General features: G+C 39.5%; 1 protein-coding gene, 1 long non-coding RNA gene and 1 other non-coding gene across 4 annotated transcripts in view; 2 read left to right on the top strand and 1 right to left on the bottom strand.

The window, feature by feature from the left end:
• Positions 1–329: 329 nt before the first annotated feature.
• Positions 330–23,225, top strand: part of AMN1 (antagonist of mitotic exit network 1 homolog) — a 47,768-nt gene continuing 24,872 nt past the window's right edge. The window contains exon 1 of one of the 2 annotated variants that reach the window (XM_028533064.2): positions 330–530. In XM_028533064.2, the coding sequence (XP_028388865.1) occupies positions 502–530 (29 nt within the window). In that variant the 5' untranslated portion in view covers positions 330–501. Of the gene's footprint in view, positions 531–1,372; positions 1,598–23,225 lie in introns of those variants that run through there. The other variant, XM_036019190.1, reaches the window with a different exon arrangement.
• Positions 5,507–5,609, top strand: LOC114514201. Its single transcript, XR_003685937.1, has one exon. It is a non-coding gene; the product is annotated as a U6 spliceosomal RNA (small nuclear RNA).
• LOC118499108 lies at positions 12,179–22,518 on the bottom strand. Its single transcript, XR_004901626.1, has 2 exons — positions 22,255–22,518; positions 12,179–12,309 (listed from the first exon to the last, which is right to left on the bottom strand). It is a non-coding gene; the product is annotated as an uncharacterized LOC118499108 (long non-coding RNA).

Here is a 23,225-nt window from a genome sequence, read left to right on the forward strand (position 1 = left end):
ACAATGCTCCATTGTTAATGGTTACAAGAGAAAGGGGCTCCCCAGAGTGCACTGCCAAACGTATGGCCCAGCATCAATCCATCCTTGTAGTGAGTGCAGCCATTTCTCGGCAGTGCGCGACGAATAAGACCAACAACCTCTCAGCACAGCGAGACTAGAGATGCACCGGGCTAGCCCGGGCGTGGGGCTGGAACAGCCGAGAAACCGCCCAGAGCTGGAACCCGCCAGGTGGAAGAACTACAACTCCCATAGTGCTTCACGCGAGCTTAGGGCTACTCTCTATTTTATCATTTCAGCCCCTGCGGAGGAACTCTCAGAGACTCCGCCCCAAGGGTTCTCTGTTTGCCTTTTCTGTCCGGAGCGTGGTCCCGTCCCAGCCACCGGAAGAAACCGTATAACGTCACGAGGCCTACTCGTTGTGTGGGGAGGAGTTGAAGGACGGTCTCTGACTGGGTTCCGGCGGCCCTGGAACCGCGGAAGAGGCTCTTGAGGACCGCCGCGATGCGGCGGGTCCACAAGCTCCTGGATCTGTGAGTCCACCCTGTCCCCGCCTCCTCTTCACCCCGGTCCAGCACCTCCCCCGCTCGGCCAGCCTCCGCGCTGCTCTCTCTCCCTTCCCACCTCCCGGGTTCCTGATGTGTCGTCGTCTACTCATGGATGACAGTTGTTCCCCACAGGGCTGTTGGGCAGGGTTGCCGCTTTGGCCCCTGCCTGGGACATCCCCTGATGGGTGTCATCCTTGACAGTTCGACGCCCGGGTAGTTCCAGGCCGTGGCCTGACTGTGACGGGAGTTGAAAACCTTGGTAGAACAAAATACAAGATGGGGCTGTCAGAAGCCTTCAGCCAACTTCCACCCAGTTACAGTAACTGGGGTAAACATGGATTCTTTGAGGCAGCATGGATTCTTGACTGCGATAACTGGGTGCAGCCCCCGGCTCTGCCTTTCACCAGCCATGTGACCGTGGGAGCACCACAGCCTCTCTGTGCCCCAGTGCTTGATCAACGAAATTAGTATAACACTACCGGTCTCGTGGAGTTGTAGTGAGGAAGAAATTTGACATATGTAAAGTCCTTAGAAGGATACCTAGGGTTAAAAGAAATTTCAGAGAGCCTTACTTGATACGAATATTTTTTTGAGGGAGACACAAGGAGCTCAGAGACAGGTAGTTAGGATGGCTTATAAGTGAGAGTGAGGAAGTTGTTCAGCCTTCAGGATGGTTATTACAATATAATGAGACGCAGGGGATTGAATAAAAGTGGTTATGTTACACTATTTTATTTATTTTTATTTGTTTTTAGAAAAAGGGAAAGGGAAAGGGAGAAAGATGAAGAGAAATATTGATGTGGGAGAGAAACATCCCGGAATAGAATCAGTGACCTTTCACCTTGTGGAAGGATGAAGCCACAGAGCCAATAAACTAGGTTCTAATGTGTGCAGCACATTGTCTTCTTTTAGAAGGGAATCACAGAACCTTTTTGGACCTGGTGAAAATGAGCCTTTCAATATTGCATTAATGCCTTACCATATTGAACTATGTCATGATTACTTAGAATAAACATGAGGATGCCTTATTTCAATAGGACTCAGTGTTAGTGGTAAGTTCCTATTTAAGTTAGGCCTTTACATGGTATAAGCAATTAGGTATTTAATAAAAAGAATTTCTATGAAACAAAAAAAAGACAAAGATTAATAGTTAGAGCAATTGTAAACTCAGATCCAGAGTTTGAGAGCAGCCAGTAGAGAAAATTTCTGAATTTGAGCTTGAATCTTTAGGTGGTAGAATGAGGATGGCAATTTTAATCTTCTGGATTTTCCCAGTTTGCAGTTTGAATGTCTTTGATAATGTCATCAGGTGTTCTGGTGAGCTTTCTGAGTGGTCCACACAGAAGTAGGTATGAATATTGTTTACATGCAATCTGTTGTGGTCTCAGCTCTGCCATTATAGTATGAAAGCGGCTATAGACACAGCTGTGTTCAAAGAAAACTTTATTTACAAATGCAGACAATAGGCTGGATTTGGCTGATGGACCAGAGTTTTCTCACCCCTGGTCTAAGGTAAGGATAACAGCTTTCACATTGCCCTGATCAGCCCATACTGCAGTCTCATTGTGTCTTCCAAAATTCTGATTCAGCTGGACACCCAGTGAACACCATGAGCTTTCAACTGAGCTGAAGCATCATCAGTGAACTACCTAGGCCCAGACATTTAGGGAAACTTCTGTGAATCAAGAGGCCTATTGAGCCAATGGCTTTGCTTCAGGCGGTATGAGTGGTGGATAAAGTGCCCCCCAAAGCTGTCACTTTTCCACAAAAAACAAAGATCCCTCTAGAGCCAGGCCAACTGTGATTTTAAAAAAAAATTATTTGTAACACACATCATATTTGTTTCAGGTGTACAACATAGTGACTTGAGACCTGTATACCTTACAAAGTGACCACCATGAAAAATCTAGTAACCATCTGTCACTGCACAAAGTTATTACTATAGTATTGACTATATTCCCTATGCTATACATTACATCCCTGTGACTTACTGATTTTATAGTCAGAAGTTTGTACCTCAACCTCTTCACCTTTTTGTCCTTCCCCTTACTACCTTCCCCTTTGGTAACTATTAGTTCTCTATTTCTGAGTCTGTTTCCATTTTTATTTGTTCACTTCTTGTTTTTCAAATTCTACAGAGAAGTGAAATCATACAGTATTTGACTTATTTCACTTAGCATAATACCATTCATGTTGTTGCATGGCTGAGTAAATATTACATTGTGTGTGTGTGTTTATATATGTGTGTGTATATATATGTATATGTGTGTATATATATGTGTATCCTATATATCTGTCAGTGGACACCTAGGTTGTTTCCATATCTTACCTTTTATAAATAATGCTGCAGTGAACATAGGGGTACCTATATCTTTTCAAAAGAGTGTTACTGTTTTCTTTGAATAAATACCCAGAAATAAAATTGCTGGGTTGTATTGTAGTTCTGTTTTTAATTTTTTTCTATAGTGGCCATACCAGTTTATCAGTTTGAATATACCATTTCCATATGATCAGCAAATCCTTTGGGTCTTTCTCATATAAGTTATAGAGTCCAAATTGATCCATGTCAAAATAAGGATATCAGGCCATATAGTCAATCACAAGGTCTCATGCTCAGGCATTCAACAAGAGCTTATTAACAGGTTAATAGCTGCCTTAAAAAAAATATGTGGTGGCAACTGCATCAGGCAAGTAGTAATGTTGTATAGGCATACCTCATTTCATTGCCCTTTGTTTTATTGCTCTTTGCAATTTTTACAAATCAAAGGTTTGTGGCAACCCTTTGCTGAGCAAGTCTGTCAGTGCCATTTTTCCAGCATTTCCTCACTTCATGTTTCTGTGTCACATTTTGTTCAAACTCACAATATTTCAAATTTTATTATGATTATATTTGTCATGGTAATCTACAATCTGTGATATTTCATGTTACTATTGTAATTGTTTGGGTCCTTGACAAACCACTTCCAGATAAGATGGCAAACTTAATTGATAAATGTGTGTAGTCTGACTACTCCACCAACTGGCCAATCCCCCTTCTCTTTCCCTCTCCTTGAGACTCCCTATTTCTTGAGACCCAATAGTATTGACATTAGGCCAGTTAATAACCCTACACTGGCCTCTAAGTGTTCAAGTAAAAGGAAAAGTCGCATGTCTCACTTTAAATCAAAAACTAGAAATGATTAAGCTTAGTGAGAAAGGCATGTCAAGAGCCAAGATAGGTCAAAAGCTAGGCCTCTTGCTCCAAACAGCCAAGTTGTAAATCCAAAGAAAATATTATTTAATAAAATTTAAAGTGCTACTCCAGTGAATACATGAATGCTAAGAGAGTGAAACAGCCTTATTGCTGGGTAGAGAAAGTTTTGTTGGTCTGGCTAGAAGATTAAAACAGCTACAACATCCCCCTATGCCAAAGCTAATCTAGAGCAAGGCTCTAACTCTCTTTAATTTTGTGAAGGTTGAGAGAGGTCAGAAACCTGCAGAAGAAAAGTTTGAGACTAGCGGACGTTGGTTCATGGGGTTTAAGGAGAGAAGCCAAATCCATACAAGGTAAAGCAGCAAGTGCTAACGTAGAAGCTACAGCAAGTTTTCCAGAAGATCTAGCTAAGATAATTAATGAAGGTGGCTACACTAAACAACAAATTTTCAATGTAGGCAAAACAGCCTTCTATTGGAAGAAAATGCCATTTAGGACTTTCATAGTTGTAGATGAGAAATCAATGCCTGTCTTCAATGCTTCAAAGGACAGATTGACTCTTTTGTTAGAAGCTAATGCAACTGGTAATTCCAAGTAAAATCCCATGCTCATTTACCATTCCAAAAACCCTAGGGTCCTTAAGGATTATGTTCAGTTTACTCTGCCTGTGCTCTATAAATGGAACAACAAAGCCTGGATGACAGCACATCTGTTTACAACATGGTTTATTAAATATTTTAAACCCACTGCTGAAACCTACTGCTCAGGAAAAGAAATTCCTTTCAAAATATTATTGCACATTGACGATGTACCTGGTCACCCAAAGGCTCTGATGGAGATGTACATGAGATTAATGTTGTTTCATGCCTGCTAACACAACATCCATTCTGCAGCCCATGGGTTAGGAGTAATTTAGACTCTCAAGTCTTATTTAAGAAATACATTTTGTAAGGCTATAGCTGCCATAGAAAGTGATGGTAGATGGTAAATTATAGATGGATCTGGGCAAAGCAAGTTGAAAACCTTCTGAAAAGGATCCACCATTCTAAATGCCATTCATGATTCATGAGGAGTTAAAATAACAACAACAGGAGTTTGGAAGAAATTGATGGATGACTTCAAGGGGTTCAAGACTTCAATGGCGGAGATAACTGCAGTGGGATAGAAATAGCAAGAGAACTAGAATTTTTATTTATTTTTGCATATATTTACTTTAGAGAGAAACATCAATATAAGAGAAACATTAATTGTTTGCTTCCCATACACATCCTGACCAGGGATCAAATCCAAAACCCAGGTATGTGCCCCTACCAGGGATTGAACCCACAATCCTTTGGTGCATGTGACAATGCTCCAACCAGCTAAGCCTCCCAGCCAGGGCAAGAGAACTAGGATTTTAAGTGGAGTCTGAAGATGTGACTGAATTGCTAGAATCTCATTAAGAAAAACTTCAACAGATGAGGATTTGCTTCATATGGATGAGCAAAGAAAATGGTTTCTTGAGATGGTATTGACTCCTGGTGAAGATGCAGTGAAGATTGTTTAAATAACAACAAAGGATTTAGAATATTACATGAACTAGTTGGTAAAGCAGCATCAGGATTTGAAAGGATTGACTCCATTTTTTTATTCCAATTTTACAAGAAGTTTTACAGTGAGTAAAATGCTATCAGTGTCACATGCTACAGAGAAGTTGTGTGTGAAAGAGTAAATCATTGTGGCAAACTTAACAGTTTTTTGTTTAATTTTAAGGAATTGCCCATGCTCACTGCTTCAGCAGCACATATACTAAAATTAGAATGATACATAGAAGATTAGCATGACCTCTGCACAAGGATGGCATGCAAATTCATGAACTGTTCCATATTTTAAATGAAAGAAATAAATTGCCAAAGCCACCTCAGTCTTTAGTGACCACCACCCTGATCAGTCAGCAACCATCAACATCAAGGCAAAACCCTTCACCAGCAAAAAAGTTACAGTCCACTGAACGACCAGATGATGGTTAGCATTTCTTTTAGCAATAAAGTACTTTTATACTAAGGTACGTAATTTTTTAGATATAATATTACTACACAATTAATAAACTACATTATAGTATAAAGTTTTATGCACTGAGAAACCAACAAAATTCATGTGACTCACTTTATTGCAATATTCATTCTATTGTGGTAGTCTGGAACTGAGCCCACAATATCTGCAAGGTTTGCCTGTACTTGAAAAAGGCCTGTCTGAATGCTCTGGTAGCTTTAAAGTCTTTAAAGCTGTGATTTCTCTTTTTCTGCTTCTGCTTCTATATTGTTTCTGCTGTACTCCTTGGCAGGGGACAGAGAGGTTGGTAGGCAAGGAAGCTAGTTACATGCTCCATATTACCCCTCTACATGTGGCTGTCCTAAACAGGACAATCAGCTCTGATGCTTGTGTACTAGAGAAATATAACCATGTAACACATTATATCAATTATACATTCAGTAGCATAAGCTGCAACAACAATTTATTGATAGACCCAAAGGGCTCCACCCATAAGATCACTTTAGCTTCTCTTCCTCACTGAGAACTTTACCCAAACCCCATCATTTGAATTTGGGTGCCTTTTCACCCTAAGGTATCAGAGACCAGAAGCTTTTTAAAAAGATTTTATTTATTTTTTAGAGAGAGGGAAAGGGAAGGAGAAAGAAAGGGAGAGAAATACTGATGTGTGAGAGAAACAGCAATTGTTTGCCTCTAGCATGCCCCAACTAGGGACCTGGCCTACAACCCAGGTATGTGCTCTGGCTGGGAATCAAATCTGCGACCTTTTGGTTCACAGGCTGGTGCTCATCTCACTGAGCCACATCAGCCAGGGCAGAGACTAGAAGCTTAATGAATGTATAAATTATGAATTACAGCAACAGTCAACAGGAGTCTGTTATTCTATGGCTATCAGTGTGAGGAGTGCAGAGTGGTTGGAGAGGCTGACTCACAGGGAATCTTGGGAGCATTAAGGATGCTTTTTTTCTCCCTTGGCTACCTAGTCTAGTATTGGTGCCTGAGCATAGGCACTGCTTCTTCCTCTGGGTACCTCCCAGTGATCATTCCAACTCAGAGGTCTCTTTCTTTATGCCCCACTGGATACCACTGCATTTTATCTTACAGTCCTTGGTAATGTTGGCCATCTTTATGTTCAGCATACCATGATTCTCACCAGTCACATTGGACTGTAGTAGGAGCAAGATACATGAGCAGCTGGCTTTGCACTATTTGGCAAGAATTTATTATTCCCTTATGTGTTGAGGGGCTGTTCCCTGTGACTCAACAAGATGAACTTCTAATGGTTTTGATTCACCCAAAACTGTCAAATAGCAGGATCCTCACTACTGATACCATTATTTCAGCTTACTTCGGAAGCCACAATAATGTTGCCATTTAACTAAAGCCTCAGGGTTTGCTACCCTAATTGTCATAACATTTCTTTATCCTCTCATATAGAGGAGAGTGAGCAACAACCAAACACCTTTCAGGTAACTTGTTTCAATCCTACCTCTCATCACTCAGCCATATCAACACGTAGGACAGTGGACAACTCTTACTCCTTTCACCTTCACCTACCAGCTGGGTGAGAGCATTTGCTTGCAAACCTGAGAGTTTTCTCGTATACCCAAACCTTCCTGACAGGACTTTTTCCTTTCCTCTTCCGTAAAGCTATGTTTTGGTCAGCATCCAATTTCATTACCAAACTGTCAGATCTAGGATTTGATTTTACTTCACTTACGCACTAACAGATTAGACTGCTACTGTTTCATGGATGCTGGCAGAAGACACTAGATTCCTGGGCTAGAGACAAAGGACTTTGTTACTCATAGTACAGTAAATAGCATGAGCATTAATATGTTTGCCTCTGTTCCCCTTCTTCCCTAAATCCCATGCGGGTGACACAGAGGTCTCAGATGGATGCCTGCATGCACATATCTGTGGATGCATTACAGAAAAGGAACACAGAGCTTGGGTAATATACTATCTTATAGCAAACAATATGCATATTTGCCCTTTGTCCTGGAGGGAGACAACACCTAATCTCTCAGAATTGCTTGTTGCAAACACAACCAACCTGAGAAATGACCCAAATAAAGAACAATCAGGGCTTTTCATTTGTGGCATCCTCACAGAAGTGTGAAAGACCTAACTGTGACCAAAAGGCAGTGAGATAATTGGGAAATTATAGGGATTATAGGGATTTAAAAATATACATCAGTATGTCTCTCCCCCACACCCCCCTCTCTCTTTCTATCTCTCTGTCACTCACACACACACATGCATGCACCACCCTTCCCAAGAACTGTTTAGAATCCAGTGAGATGGAAGAACTTTGTACTCAAAAGTAAGCAAACTTAAAATGACCAATTCATTTGAAAAGAAACTGAATATGTATTTGAAAGAAAAGGAATCACAGCATTTCCTATTAATGGGACTCGGATTTCTGTTAAATGGATGAGAAGGTTGATGGTATTTGAAAGACTTACAAAATGGCAGAAGGAGGAAGTTCCATGAACCTGCTCCCCGGTAAAATAAGCGTGAAATTGAAAGTTACAAAACAAAAATAACCACTTCAATTCTCTGGAAATCCTCCTGAGGGCATGCAGCAAATAAAGAAACATTCATTCAGGATAATCTATTAAAATTCAGAACAGCGAGAATCTGTGGCATTTCAACTACACCTGCTCCCTCCCTGTACCACCTCCCCCATCCCAGCTTGACTGGAAGCTTCACTCCAGGTGAGTGTATCCCAGATAATGGGGCTACCTCTCCTCCAAGCTCCCAGTTGAAGGCTTCAATATCTTCCTGAGAAGGGCAGGATGCCAATGCTTCTCATTATCTCCCACCCCAGATACTTTTTCTCAGGCTAAATTGTAGTCAAGTATGGCTAAGATATTGTGGGGGGGTGCTACTTCCACCTACCCCACACTCATAGGGCAGAGGCTTATCTCAGCATGTTATGCTGAGTATACTGGGGTCTCGGTCTCCCTCATCTGAGCTCACTCATGGGTGAAATTCCCATCCTAGGAGAGGCAAGCCAAGAAAACCAGAGGTTATTGCTCAGCATCCTGCTCCTAAACCAGGGTTTCACTCAGAGAGAAGCAATCATATTCTGTTAGAGTGGTCAGTGACATGGGCTGTGAAAGAATTCACAAAGAGAAGAAAGTATAGAGAGTAAAGTTTTTATTCACTCTCCAATAAAGGAGAGGGGTGTGGTGTGGAGAGGTATGCCAGCATTGAGCGGTAGGGGCTTTGATCTTTTATTGAATTATAACTGGATTATAAAAGGGTAGTGGTTGCTACTGTGAGGCCCCTGGGCTGTTGAGAGTCTTGTAACAAGAGGCTGCAGTTTGTTTTCTTCTGCTTGTGGCTGTAGGGAGTGATTAGTCACATTCTGTTCTTGCTTTTCAGTAATTTCCAGTCCTGGGGACAAAAGCTCAGAAGGGTAAAATGGCAGTCATGTTTACCAAGGTCAAAGGCCTGCTAGGCAAATGGTGCCACGACTTTATCCTTTCATTATCCCGTTTCTCAGCTCTGAAATTGTGGCTCAGAGCTTTTTTGCCAGAGGGAAAAGCAGGCTATAAAACAATGAATACCAAAGCTCCCAAGAAACTGACTTTATTTGAACAGAGGGTGGGTGAAGTTCAAGCCTAAGAGCACTCTGAAAAATCAATGGAGATTTTGGCATTAAGTAATTATGAAGAGGCTGATAGCTTTATGTAAGACACAAGATAAACATAGGCCAGCAAGTTTATTAGAGAAAACCTAGGAAAGAGACATCGTACAAGAGTCTGCCTGGGGTCAGAACAAACCTTAGAAACTAACACTGCAAAGGAGTCCAAAGTGAATTAGATGACATTGCGGAACAATTTACACTCCAGGCATTGTTGAAAACATTAGAGCAATCAATCTGCAATAAGTGAATGCTAACAGCTGGCTTAACAAAATAATGAAAGAAAGAGATAGTCAAAGAGAGACCTGTCAAAATCACAGTCATCCCATCATGACAATACTTACATCCAAGGCTATGCGTCATAATACAAACAACACAAGAATACTGCAAAACTACTTGTGCAAAAGAAGAGTTAACAATCAAAACTTACAAAGCATGAAAATAAAAGAAAATAGCATAAAAGAGACTCAACAGAGAATAAGAGAATTGGCTTTAGGAACACTAGATGATAGAACAATTTGAAAGGTATTTTAAAACAAATATATTAGAAATGTTCAAAAACAAAGGAATAGTTATTTTTCAGGAAAGAATGCAAATAAGATGTTTTTTAAAAATTAGAAGCCCTATGAAGGAAAAATACAGTCTTTGAAATAATATCTAAATTACCTTGTGTGTCTCATAATGGATCATAGACTGAACTTTAATACATTCTATTTATCTAAAATAAGACTTACTGGTTCCCCTTTCTTTTATACTTATGCATATATGGTAAGATGAGTCTGGGACCCTGGTGGCACCATTGAGGTCATACTGCAATTTGGCCTTATCCTACTACTTGGCTTACTATTGATAATAGCCTTATTTAAATGCTTTAAGAGACAAATTGAACAGATTTGATTTCAGCATCTGTTGGTCAAATTAATCTAAGTAGCTGACAGAGTGATATACTTATATAAATATTTGAGTTTAACCAAGAACATGGATAGTTGGGATGTATAGTTGGGAGAGGCAGTCTTCCATGGACTGGTACATTCCTGCTGCGTATGCCCAGAGTGCAGGGCCCTGGTTGCACTTTACCTAGGTCATTTCTGAAGGTTGCACCTGCAACGAGTAACCTTAAGAGTGAAGTATTGTCTCCTTTCAAACAAAAACAACAGGCTTGCTTCAGTTTGCTATAAAAGTGATGACTGCCCAAGCTCATTGTTCTTCTCCTATAATACAATGCACTCCATGAAAAAGCATCCATCTTAGCCCAGTGATATTATACTGTAGGACTAGGAGGCCATGGGAAACTAACACTAATATGAAACTCTGCATACTGCTCTTGCCGTGAATAATAAAGTTCTTTTTCTCCGATCCAGCAAAGTCATGTCTTCTCCCAGCATTCATGAAATGATAATAAGCTAATTTTTAGCCTGTAAGTAGGGTAAACTATCAGACCCTACACATTTCCTGAAAAAAATGCAAAAATAAATTACTGGTAGTTTTAAATCAAAAAGTGAAAGGTAAAACAATAAATTTAGCAATTTTTTTCTAGAAGAAAACATAGGGGAATGTTTTTATGAACCAAGGACATTAAGAGTTTATACACAGGATACACAAAAAATAACTTGCCATAAAGAAAACACTGATACATTAGGCTACATTAGGATTTTTTTTTTTTTCAGCAAAAAACATAATTAAGAAAGTAGAAAGGCATTTCACAGAGTGGGAGGTTGTGATGGATACCTGGCCAGTGGTATCCATTGCTGCTGCAGATGCTCATCTAAACATGAGAAAAACATACACAGGGACAACTGAGTCCTGTGGGGAAATAGGGATGAAGCGGCCACTCTCTCTAGTGGAGACTGTCCCGTTCTCATGCCCGAGCAGGCCTTTATTGGGTTCATTTACACAGGAATTCAGGTAAAGCTCATTAATCATTGCCAGGAAGTAAGGATCAAACAACAGATAACAAAGAAGTCTGAGAGCCTATTTTGAATCAGGGTCAGATAGCTAAAGAGCTGTAAAACTTTGAGGAACAAACTTACTTCTTGCTTGCACCCTTATCACTTCATTGAGAGCATTCTAAACAAAGCAGGTTTTACAGGATTTTACACATTCTTTCTTAGGCCTGATTGCCCAGGGAACCTGCCCTTTCCAGCACAGGGCTGCACCACCCTCTGTCATTGTTTCAGGCTTAGGTGGAGCAAGGGAAGTAAGGCAGCCAAGAGATTAGATTTCTCGCAGACAATGAGGTCTCAGGCTATGTCAAAGCCGAGGGGCGAGGATCCATCACCCCCTTTTGCTGTAGCCCCCAAAGTCCTTCCTTGGGGGCCTCCCATGTGATCATGCCTGTCTTAGGTTGTTCCCCCCTTGGGGAATCTTACCCATCATTGGCTAACTGACCAAGCCTTGGGAGCCAGGCAGGATGAAGGAGAAGGAGCAGAAGTGGCACTCCTGCCAGGGAGATAAGCTTTTGTCTCCTTAGTGGCTTACAGTCCAAGGTCATTCCCTCAGCCTCAGCCTTGGTGGGGGTTACAGCTTCTGATACCAGGCAGGGCAGTTCTCAATAGGAGGTGAGGTATATTTGCAATATATATAACCCACAGAAGGCTCATGTCCAGAATATAAGAGGAACTCCTACATATCAGCCAGAAAAATTGTAAACTCAAAAGAAAACTGGGCAAGATACTTGAATAGATACTCCAAAACAGACCATCCAAATTAAGTAATAATCAGGTATTATAACTTAAAGCCACATTGCATGGCTACTATACAAGGTCTGTCAAGAAAGTATCCAGACATGTAGTGTGAAAAATAGAGACATTTATTGAAAAAGGCACAAGATACGAGAAACACTGTACATAGGACAATTATGCCTCAGTCCCCTTCAAAGTAGGCACCTTGGGTCTTCATACAGTTCTAATCGCCATCAGCTGCCCCGTCATATTTTACTGAATCTCGTCGATGGTCTAAAATCTCTTCCCTTTCAAAGGTATATGTGTATGTGTATACATGAGTGGTTGATTTTAGTTTTAGGAAAAGCCAGAAGTCACAGGGTACCAAACCTGGGCTGTAGGGGGGCTGAGTCACCTGGTTCATTTGATGTTTCACAAAAAATCTGCACAACATGTGAGTGGGTGCATTGTCTAGACACAGCTAGCTGCATCAATGCAGATGGCTCTTGCAACATATTAACAAACAAAGCCAAAGATGATAGAGGAATATTAAAGCCAAACTGAGAGAGACCCAGAATGGTGGAAGAATAAGTTGAAGCTACACTAACCTTCTCCCAGGACCAAACTGGAATTATAAAAAATTATAGAAAAATTATCCTGAATAACCAACTGAATAGTAGCTAGAGAGATGCCTTATAACCATGTACAGATAGAAGAAGCTACATCATCACAAGCCAGGTAGAGAGTATGAAAGAGGCACAGGAGGGCTGGCTGGGCTCTCACAGGCAGCAGCTGAAGTCCTGGAGAGATATTTCAGTGGCCAGGTGGTTACCCCAGAGAAGTGTGAGGTATAAACCCCAAGCTGAGCTTCCCAGTCTACAACACCAGAACCAAGAAAGGAACCCAAATAACATATGGCTGTGAAAATCAGTGTAGTTTCTGTCTACCAGGGAGAGATGGCTGGAGATGCAGAGACCCTCTTAAAAGGTCAACACACAAAATTCCATTTGCAGCCACTTACCCTGGGGTCTGACAGAGGGAGAGTAGAGTGTAGAGTGGACTAGCAATGCATGAAGAGAGTCTGGGGCTGGTGGCTCTAGGGAGAGAACTGAAGGAACAGCTGCCAGGATCCCTGTGCTGAGTCATTCCCCATACTGCCAGAGCCATCTTTCTCAGGCAGAGCATTCCCCTGTAAGTGGCATCAGTCTGAGGGGAAGCAATAGCCTCCCCCACAGGAATTATTCTGTCCCACCTTATGTTGCTTCAGCCCTGATGCTGAAGAGTACAACTGGAAGACTTTCACTCCTTAAGCCTAATAGAAAGTCTTTAGGCAGAGGCAAATCTCTGGGAGCTGAAGCATTAGCTGACCACCCCTACACACACACACAAGCCTGATTCTGATAAAAGGTGGCCTTGGTGTGCAGCCTGGTTCTTTCTGCACATACCCAGACCCACCAGAGGGAGACCCAAGCTGTATGGATTGCTGATAGCTCAAAACATGTTACCCAGGGCCAGTTACAGACAGGGTTTGTCTTAGGCATGGACGAGTCTAGCAGTTAGGACAAGTTCTACCTAATGCATAAAAACAAACACAAAGAGGCAGCCAAAATGGGGAGACAAAGAAGCAGGCCCCAAATGAAAGAACAAGGAATATTCTCCACAAGAAGAACTAGAAGAAATGGAGGCAAGCAATTTATCATAGTGTTTAGAGTAATGATTATAAGGATACTCAACAGCATGAAAAAAGACAGAAGCCATAAAAAGGAACCATCAGAAATAAAGAATGCAATATCTGAATGAAACAAATAATACACTAGAAGGAATAAACAGTAAGTTAGATGAAGTAGAGGATCAAATCAGTGATTTGGAAGACAAGATAGAAAAAAACAAAAAAAAAAAAAGAGAGAGGACTTAAGAAATCTTTGGGACAATGTGAAGCATAACAACATCCACATCATGTGGATACCAGGAGAAGAGAGTGAGCAAGGGATCAAGAACCTCTTTGAAGAAATCATGACTGAAAACTTCCTGAATGTGATGAAAGAAAAAGACACAAGTCCAGGAAGCTCAGAGACTCCCAAACAAGTTGGACCCAAAGAGGCCTGTACTAAGACACATCATAGTGAAAATGGCAAGACTTAAAGACGAGGAGAGAATCCTAAAAGCCACAAGAGAAAAGCAGATAGTTACATACAAGGAAGCACCAATTTGATTGTCATCTGATTTCTCAACAGAAACATTTCAGGCCAGAAGGGAATGGTGTGAAATACTCAACTTGATGAAAAGCAAGGCCCTTCAACCAAGGCTACTTTACCCAGCAAGGCCATCATTTAAAATTGAAGGATAAATAAGGAGCTTCCCAAACAAGAAAAAGCTAAAGGAGGTTGTTAACAACAAGCCAATATTGCAGCAAATGTTAAAGGGCTTGCTTTAAGAACAAAAGGAAAAACAGAGGAAATATTTTAAAAATAAAATGGCAGTAAATATGTATCTATCAATAATCAACTTAAATGTAAATGGCTTAAATGCTCCAATCGAAAGACAAAGGGTAGCTGAATGGATTAGAAAACAAGATCCATATATATGTAGCCTCCAAGAGACCCATCTCAGGCTGGAAGATACACACGGAATAAAAGTAAAGGGATGGAAAAAGATATTGCATGCAATGGAAAGGAGAAACAAAAGCTGGGGTAGCAATATATATATCTAACAAAATAGACTTTAAAACCAGGGCTCTACTAAGACACAGGATACTACACAATGATAAAAGGAACAATCCAACAAGAGGATATAACCCTAATAAACATTTATGCACCCAAAATAGGAGATCTAAATATGTAAAGCAAATCTTGATGGACATAAAGGAAGAGATCAACAGAAATACAATCATAGTTGGAGATTTTAATACCCATTTGACTTCAGTGGCTAGATCTTCCAAACAGAAAATCAACAAGGATACAGCAGCCTTAAACAACACAATAGATTAAGTGGATTTAATTGGTATCTTCAGAGCATTTCACCCCAAAGCAGCAGAAATATACATACTTTACAAGTGCACGTGGAATGTTTTCTAGGATAGACCACGTGTTAGGACACAAAACAAGTATCAGTAATTTTAAGAAGTTTGAAATCATATCAAGCATCTTCTCTGATGACAGTGTTATCAAACTAGAGGCTGCTCACAAGAAGAACACTGAAAATACACAGTGACATGGAAGCTTAACAATGTTATTATATAATGAATGGATCAATAATGAGATTAAGGAAGAAATCAAAAGATACCTTAAAACAAATGAAAATGAGAACACAGAAAACCAAAATCTGTGGGACAGTGGGATAGCAGTCCTAAGAGGGAAATTCATAGCAGGTCTATCTCAAAAAATAAGAAAAAAATCAAGCAAACAATCTAACTTTACAATTAAAGAAACTTGAAAAAGAACAACTAACAAAGCCCAAAGTGAGTAGAAGGAAGGAAATAGTAAAGATCAGAGCAGAAATAAGTGAAATAGAGTCTAAAAAAACAATTCAAAGAATCAGTGAATCCAAGAGCTGGTTCTTTGAAAAGATAAACAAGATTTACAAACTTCTAACCAGACTCATCAAGAAAAAAAGAGCACCCAAATAAATAAAATAAAAGATAAAAGAGGGGAAATAATAACTGATACCAAAGAAATACAAAGGATTGTAAGGAAAATATTGTGAACAACTGTACGCCAACAAACTGGACAACCTGCACAAAATGAGTAAATTCCTAGAAATGCACAATCTTCCAAAATGAAATCAGGAAGAATCAGAGAATCTGAATAGACAGATTATACCTAGTGAAATTGAAGCAGTAATAATAAAAAAAAAAACTCCCTACAAACAAAAGCCTTGGAGCAGATGGCTTCACAGGTGAATTTTACCAAACATTCTGAGCAGAATTAACACCTCTCCTCAAAATATTTCAAAAAATTTAAGAGGAGGGAAGGCTCCAAAGCTCATTTTATGAGGCCAGCATTATCCTAATTCCAAAACCAGATAAAGACACTACAAAAAAAGAAAATTATGGGCCAATATCTCTGATGAACATAGATGCTAACATCCTCAACAAAATATTAGCAAACAAAATCCAGCAATGCATCAAAAAGATCATACACCATGATCAAATGGGATTTGTTCTGGGAATGCAGGGTTCACACAATATTCACTATTCACAAATCAATAAATGTGATTCACCACTTAAACAAAATGAAGGATGAAAACCACATGATCATATCAATAGATGCAGAAAAAGTATTTGATAAAATCCAGCACCCATTTATGATAAAAACTCTCAGCAAAGTGGGAATAGAGGGAATATACCTCAACATAATGAAGACCATATATGACAGACCCACTGCCAGCATCATACTCAATGGGCAAAAACTACAAGCATTCCTCTTAAGATAGGGAACTCTCTTATTCAAAATAGTACTGGAAGTCCTAGCCACAGCAATTAGGCAAGAAGAAGAAATAAAAGGCATTCAATTTGGAAAGGAAGAAGTAAAACTTTATTGCAGATGACATGATACTGTACATAGAGAATCCCAGATTGCACCAAGAAACTACTGGGACTGGTAAATTAATTCAGCAAAGTAGCAAGATACAAAATTAATATTCAGAAATCAGTTGCATTTTTTATGCCAATAACAAACTAAAAGAAAAGGAAGTTAAGAAAACAATCTCATTTACAACTGCTTCAAAAGGAATAAAATGCCTAGGAATAAATCTAACCAAGGACGTAAAAGACCTGTACTCAGAAAATTGTAAGACACTGAAAAAAATAAATAAAAGAAGATACAAATAAGTGAGAGCACATACTGTGTTCATGGATAGAAAGAGTTAACATCATTAAAATGTCTATACTGTCCAAAGCAATTTATAGATTCAGTGCAATTGCTATCAAGATTCCAATGATGTATTTCACAGAAATAGAAAAAATATTTAAAAAATTTACATGGAACCACAAAAGGCCTCACACAGCAACAGCAATGCTGAGAAAGAACTAAGTTGGAAGAATCATGCTACCTAATATCAAACTATACTATTAGGCCATAGTAATCAAAACATCATGATACTGGCATAAAAACAGACACATAGATCAATGGAACAGAATAGGGAGCCCAGAAATAAACCTACATCTTCATAGTCAATTGATATTTGACAGAGGAAGCAAGCACATACAATGGGCTAAAGACAGTTTATTCAATAAATGGTGTTGGGAAAATTGGATAGATACATGCAGAAAAGTAAAACTGGACCACCTTCTTACACCACACACAAGAATAAATTTAAAATGGATTAAAGACTTAAATGTTAGACACCAAACCATCAAAATCTTAGAAGAAAACATAAGTAGCAAAATTTCAGACATGCCTTGTAGCAATATTATATATCAGATATATCTCCCCAGGCAAGGGGAACAAAAGAAAACATAAACAAATAGGACTATATGAAACTAAAAAGTTTTTGCACAACAAAAGAAACCATCAATAAAATGAAAACTCAACCCACTGAATGGAAGAACATATTCACTAATGATATATCTGATAAGGGGTTAATATCCAAAATTTATTTTTAAAAAATTTCTAAGACTCAACACCACAAAAGCAAACCATCCAAATAAAAAATGAGCAAAAGACCTAAATAGACTCTTCTCCAAAGGGAACAAATTGATGGCCAATAGACATATGAAAAGATGCTCAGCATCACTATCATCAGAGAAATGCAAATTAAAGCCACAATGAGATACCATCTCACACCTCTCAGAATGGCTATCATCAGCCCTGGCTGGTGCAGCTCAGTGGATTAAGTGCAGGCCTGAGAACCAAAGGATCACTGGTTTGATTCCCAGTTAGGGCACATGCCTAGATTTCAAGCCAGGTCCCCAGTAGGGGGTGTGAGAGGGGCATGCATTGATGTTTCTCTCCCTCTCCTCCTTACTTCCCCTCTCTCTAAAAATAAATAATCTTTTAAAAAAGAATGGCTGTCATCAATTAATTGGCAAGCAACAAGTGCTGACAAGGATGTGGAGGAGAAACCTTTTGCACTGTTGGTGGGAATACAGACTGGTGCAGCCACTGAATAAAGCAGTATGGAGATAACCTCAAATAAATTAAAAATGGATCTTTTTGACCTAGCAATCTCACTCTGTGGACCTATCCAAAGGAACCCAAAACACTAATTCAAAAGAACATAAGCACACCTGTGTTCATTGTAGTGTTATTTACAAGTGCCAGGATATGGAAGCAGCCCAGGCATCCATCAGTATGAGTGGATAAAACAACTATGGGACATTTACACAATGGAACATTACTTAGCAATAAAAAGGGAGAGAATTTTACCCTTTGCAACAGTATGGATGGACCTGAAGAAGATTATGCTAAGTGAAATAAGCCAGTCAGAGAAAGACAAATACCATATGATTTCACATATATGTGGAATCTAGTGAAAAAACTGAACTAATAAGCAAAATAGAGACAGACTATAGATAGAGAGCAGGATGACAGCTAAGCAGGGAGGGGAAGGGGTAGAGGGATAGGGCTAAAAGGAAGAAAGCACTCATGGACATGGACAATAGCGTGAGGAGGAGGGGGGCATAGGGGACTACATGGTAATGGAACAAAAATAAAGTAAAATAATCATTTAAAAAATAAATAAAATCTTCCCTGGCTGGTGTGGCACAGTGGATTGAGCACCAGCCTGTGAACCAAAAGGTCACTGGTTCAGTTCCCTGTCAAGGCACATGCCTGTGCTTCTGGCCAGGTCCCCAGTTGGGGGTGAGCAAGAGGCAACTAATTGATGTTTCTCTCCATCTCTTTATCCCTCTTTTCTCCTCTCTGAAAATAAATAAAATCTTTAAAAAATAAAACCATAATAAAAATAAATAAAATCTTACATACTAAAAAAAAACACCGAATAGAATATGAAGTGAAAAACATAATATGGATAGAGAAAGGCTCTACTTAATGATAAAAGGAGTATTCCACAAGAAGATATAATGATCATAAATTTGCAGCTAACACCATAGGCTTATAAAAAAAATTATCACAAGTCCATGGACAGTTGACAAATTCAGTCACGTAGAAACTTAATACACTACATTTTATGCATACAGAAAACAGTACTCCCATGTTACTTATGGATCTCCTTTAGTATTAAAAGTATAATAAAACCATGGACAGAAACTTTTTTAAAAATTCAAGGTGGAAGTTGCCTCTGCAAAGGGAGATCAAGGGAGTAAGCCTAAGTATTCAAAAGAGGTTTTAATTTTATCTGAAACATTTTATGTTTTAAGAAAGATATCTGATACAATATGATGAAATAGTAACATTTTAAATTTCTAGGTCTGGGGTACATGAATTTATATATTTCTGTTTTCTGTATTTTTGAAAAATTTCATTCTAAAGCATTAAGCACATAAACTAGCCAAAACAAGTACAGATGAAAGGAAAACATTGAAAATACAAGTATTGCAAACTAGGAATTCTATAGATTTCATAGAAAAAAATAAATAGAATTATTAATATCATCAATAAGCAATCATATAAGGTATGCCCAGAAGTTATCCAGCCATGTAATATGAAAAATAGAGACATTAATTGAAGAAGATACAAATACAAGAAACATCGTACAGGATTTATGGTTAAGATGGTGGCATAGGTAAACAAGACTTGCCGCCTCACACAACCACATAAAATTACCTCTAAAATATAGATTAACCATCACTCAGAACCATTGGAAATCAAATTGAATGGAAGCCTGAATCTATGAAATTAAAGAAACAACATCCATCCAGACTAGTAGTAGGGGCAGAGATGTAGAAAGGGCTGGTCCCATATCCATATGTGGTGGGAAAATACTCAGGAGGAATACCTCAGGAGTATGGAGTCCCAACCCCACACCAGCACCCCCAGCTCAGGGATCCAGTGCCAGAAAGATAAGTCCCCATAACTTCTGGCTGAAATTTCTAGCAGGGATTGAGTTGGTGGAAGAAATTTCTAGAGTCCCAATAGTTCCCCTTAAAGAGCCCACACATGGACTCACCTACTCAGACTCACTCCCTTTGAGCTCCAGCACCATGGAAGCAGCTTGAAAGTCACCAGTGGCATACAGGGAAGAACTGAAGTGCCTGCATCACGGCGGGAACTGGGGGAGAGCTTTCTCCCAAACTGAAAGGCAGGCAAAGGCCATTGTCCCTTTTCTGAGCCCTTCCCCCACAGGGCCACAGGACCAATAGGAAGGTGCCATTTCTGATACTCCATCAACCAGGCTAACACTTTTTGCCCTGCCCTGGAAATCCCCTGAGAATCCTTCCCATCCAAAATATGGGGTTCACACCTTGGCTTGACCTGGGAATCTCTAAGCCAGCACAAGTAGCAACCATCTCAGTTTGCTTTATAGCTCATGCAGGGAGGTCCCAGGCAGAACATAGGTGGGGGCTGACTTTGGCCTGCAACAGTCACGAAACCCCCAGAGCCTGCAAACCCAGTGGATTGCTAAAGATCACATCAAAGCACCACCACACTGGCCCTGCCCAGCTGATCCTCCACAGAAGGTAGAGATGGTGGTCAGTGGTCACAGCCAATCCTTGCAGCTAATTGGCCTGGGTAAATCCTCCCCATTAACCTCCCAACAGCGATCAAGGCTCAACTATTAGAGGAGGGTGTACTCAGCCTACATGAAATGTATACCTCAAGTACCCAGCTTGAGTAATTGGAAGGCTGTTCCACCGCATGCTACAGGACACCTACTACATTAGGCCATGCTACCAAGACAGAATCAAAGCAGCTCTACCTTATACATAGAAACAAACATAGGGAGGGTGCCAAAATGAGGAGACAAAGAAACATGGCCCAAATGAAAGAACAGATCAAAACTCCAGGAAAAGAACTAAACAAAATGGAGATAAGCAATGTATCAGATGCAGAGTTCAAAACACTGGTTATAAGGATATTCTAGGAGCTTAGTGAGGACCTCGATAGCATAAAAAGGTTCTAGTCAAAAACAAAGGATTCACTAATTTAAATAAAGAACAGTTTACAGGAAAATAAGAGTAGGATGGATGAAGCTGAGAATCAAATAAATAATTTGGAACATAAGGAAGAAAAAACAATCAGACCAACAAAAAGAAAAAAGAATCCCCAAAAAACAAGAATAATGTAAGCATCCTCTGGGACAACTCCAAGCTTTCTGACATTTGCATCATAGGTGTGGCAGAAGGAGAAGAAAGAAATAAATTAGAAATCTATTTGAAAAAATGACAGGAAACTTCTCTAACTTGGTGAAAATAGACATGTAAGTACAGGAAGCACATAGAATTGCAAACAAGATGGATGCAAAGAGGCCCACTCCAATACATATCATATATAATATGCCAGAGGTTAAAGATAAAGAGAGAATCTTAAACACAGCAAGAGAAAAGCAGTTAGTTACCTATAGGGGAGTTCCCATAAGACTGTCAGCTGATTTCTCAGGAGAGACTTTGCAGGCTAGAAAGTATTGGCAAGAAATATTTGAAGTCATAGAAAGCAGGGACCTGCAGCCAAGAGTGCTCTACCCAGCAAAGATACCATTTAGCTTCAAAGGGCAGACAGATAGCTCCCCAGACAAGAAAAAAACTAAAGGATTTCATTACCACCAAATGATTATTATGTGAAATGTTAAGGGGACTTATTTAAGAAAAAGAAGATCAAAACTATGAACAATAAAATGGCAAAAAAAAAAGAAAACCCAAATCTATCAACAATTGAATCTAAAAAGCAAACTAAGCAGACAAGAAGAACAGAGACAGTTTCATGGATATGGAGAGTGTTTTGATGGTTGCCAGATGGGAGGGTTTGTAGAGGAATAGGTGAAGAGGTGAGGGGATTAAGAAGTACAAATAGGTAGTTACAGAATAGCCATGGGGATATAAAGTACAGTATAGGAAATAGAGTAACCAAAGAACTTATATGTATGACCCATGGACATGAACAATGGTGTGGGGATTACCTGAGGGGGTGAGGGGTGCTATGTGGATCGGGACAGAGGTAAATATTGGGACAATTGTAATAGTGTAATCAATAAAATGTAATTTTAAAAAAACCTCCAAAAGAAAACCCATTGTAGTTAGGATAATGACGCCTTAGTACCCTTCACAGTAAGCACCTTGGGACCTCACACAGTTCTCCCAATTGCCATCAGCTGCCGAATCATACTTTCCTGAATCTCATCAACGGCCTGAAATCTCCTCCCTTTCAAAGGTAATTTCAGTTTGGGGAAAAACCAGAAGTTGCAGAATGCCAAAAACTTGGCTGTAGCAGTCTGAGTCACCTGGGTCATTTGACATTTCAAAAAAAAAACTCTACAGAAGACGTGAGTGGGCTCACTGTGTTGTTGAAGCTGCCAATCACCAACTGCCTATAGCTGTGGCCTTCTGAATCATCTGAATAGGTTCTGTGGAGAAATGTTCATAATTAATGCAAGATTTGATGCAGATTTGTTGCTCTACTCATTTGAAATGCCATGACCACACTGTACTTATGCCCAGTCAATGGTGTCTACCACCTCCACTGAGTAGTACAGGGAAGTCATCATTGTTCATGCATGCACATTCCACTCCACTGTCCTTGGCTGCCAGGTTACAGTGATGTTGCACAAACTGCTCTCTTATATTAACAATGGCTGTACTTTTTCTGGACATAGCTTGTATATTCACATAATTAACTTGTGTGCACACATATACAAACATATTTAGACACACACACGTAATAGAATGCTACATCTCTCAAATAAAGAATATATATTCTTTGAATATTTGTAAAGCATATACAAAATCAGTCATGTATTTGGCCACAAAAACATCTCTTGCAAATTTAAGTCAAAAATATCAAAATGGACAAAGGCTATGAACAGACAATGTAGAGAATAGCATATGTATATAGCCAGCAAATGCATGAAAAGATGTTAAATTTACTAGTAATTAGGAAAATACAAATTAATGAGATTGGCTCACTGATATAAACAAGAGTTCACCCATAAGATCTTCTAACATTTAAGAGTAAATAGATCTTAAAAACATAATGCTGAGTGGAAAAGCTAAAGAAATCTATGACAAATATACATAAAGTAGAACCACA

Source organism: Phyllostomus discolor, chromosome 2 (genome assembly GCF_004126475.2).
Source record: "Phyllostomus discolor isolate MPI-MPIP mPhyDis1 chromosome 2, mPhyDis1.pri.v3, whole genome shotgun sequence".
Taxonomy (NCBI): Eukaryota; Metazoa; Chordata; class Mammalia; order Chiroptera; family Phyllostomidae; genus Phyllostomus; species Phyllostomus discolor.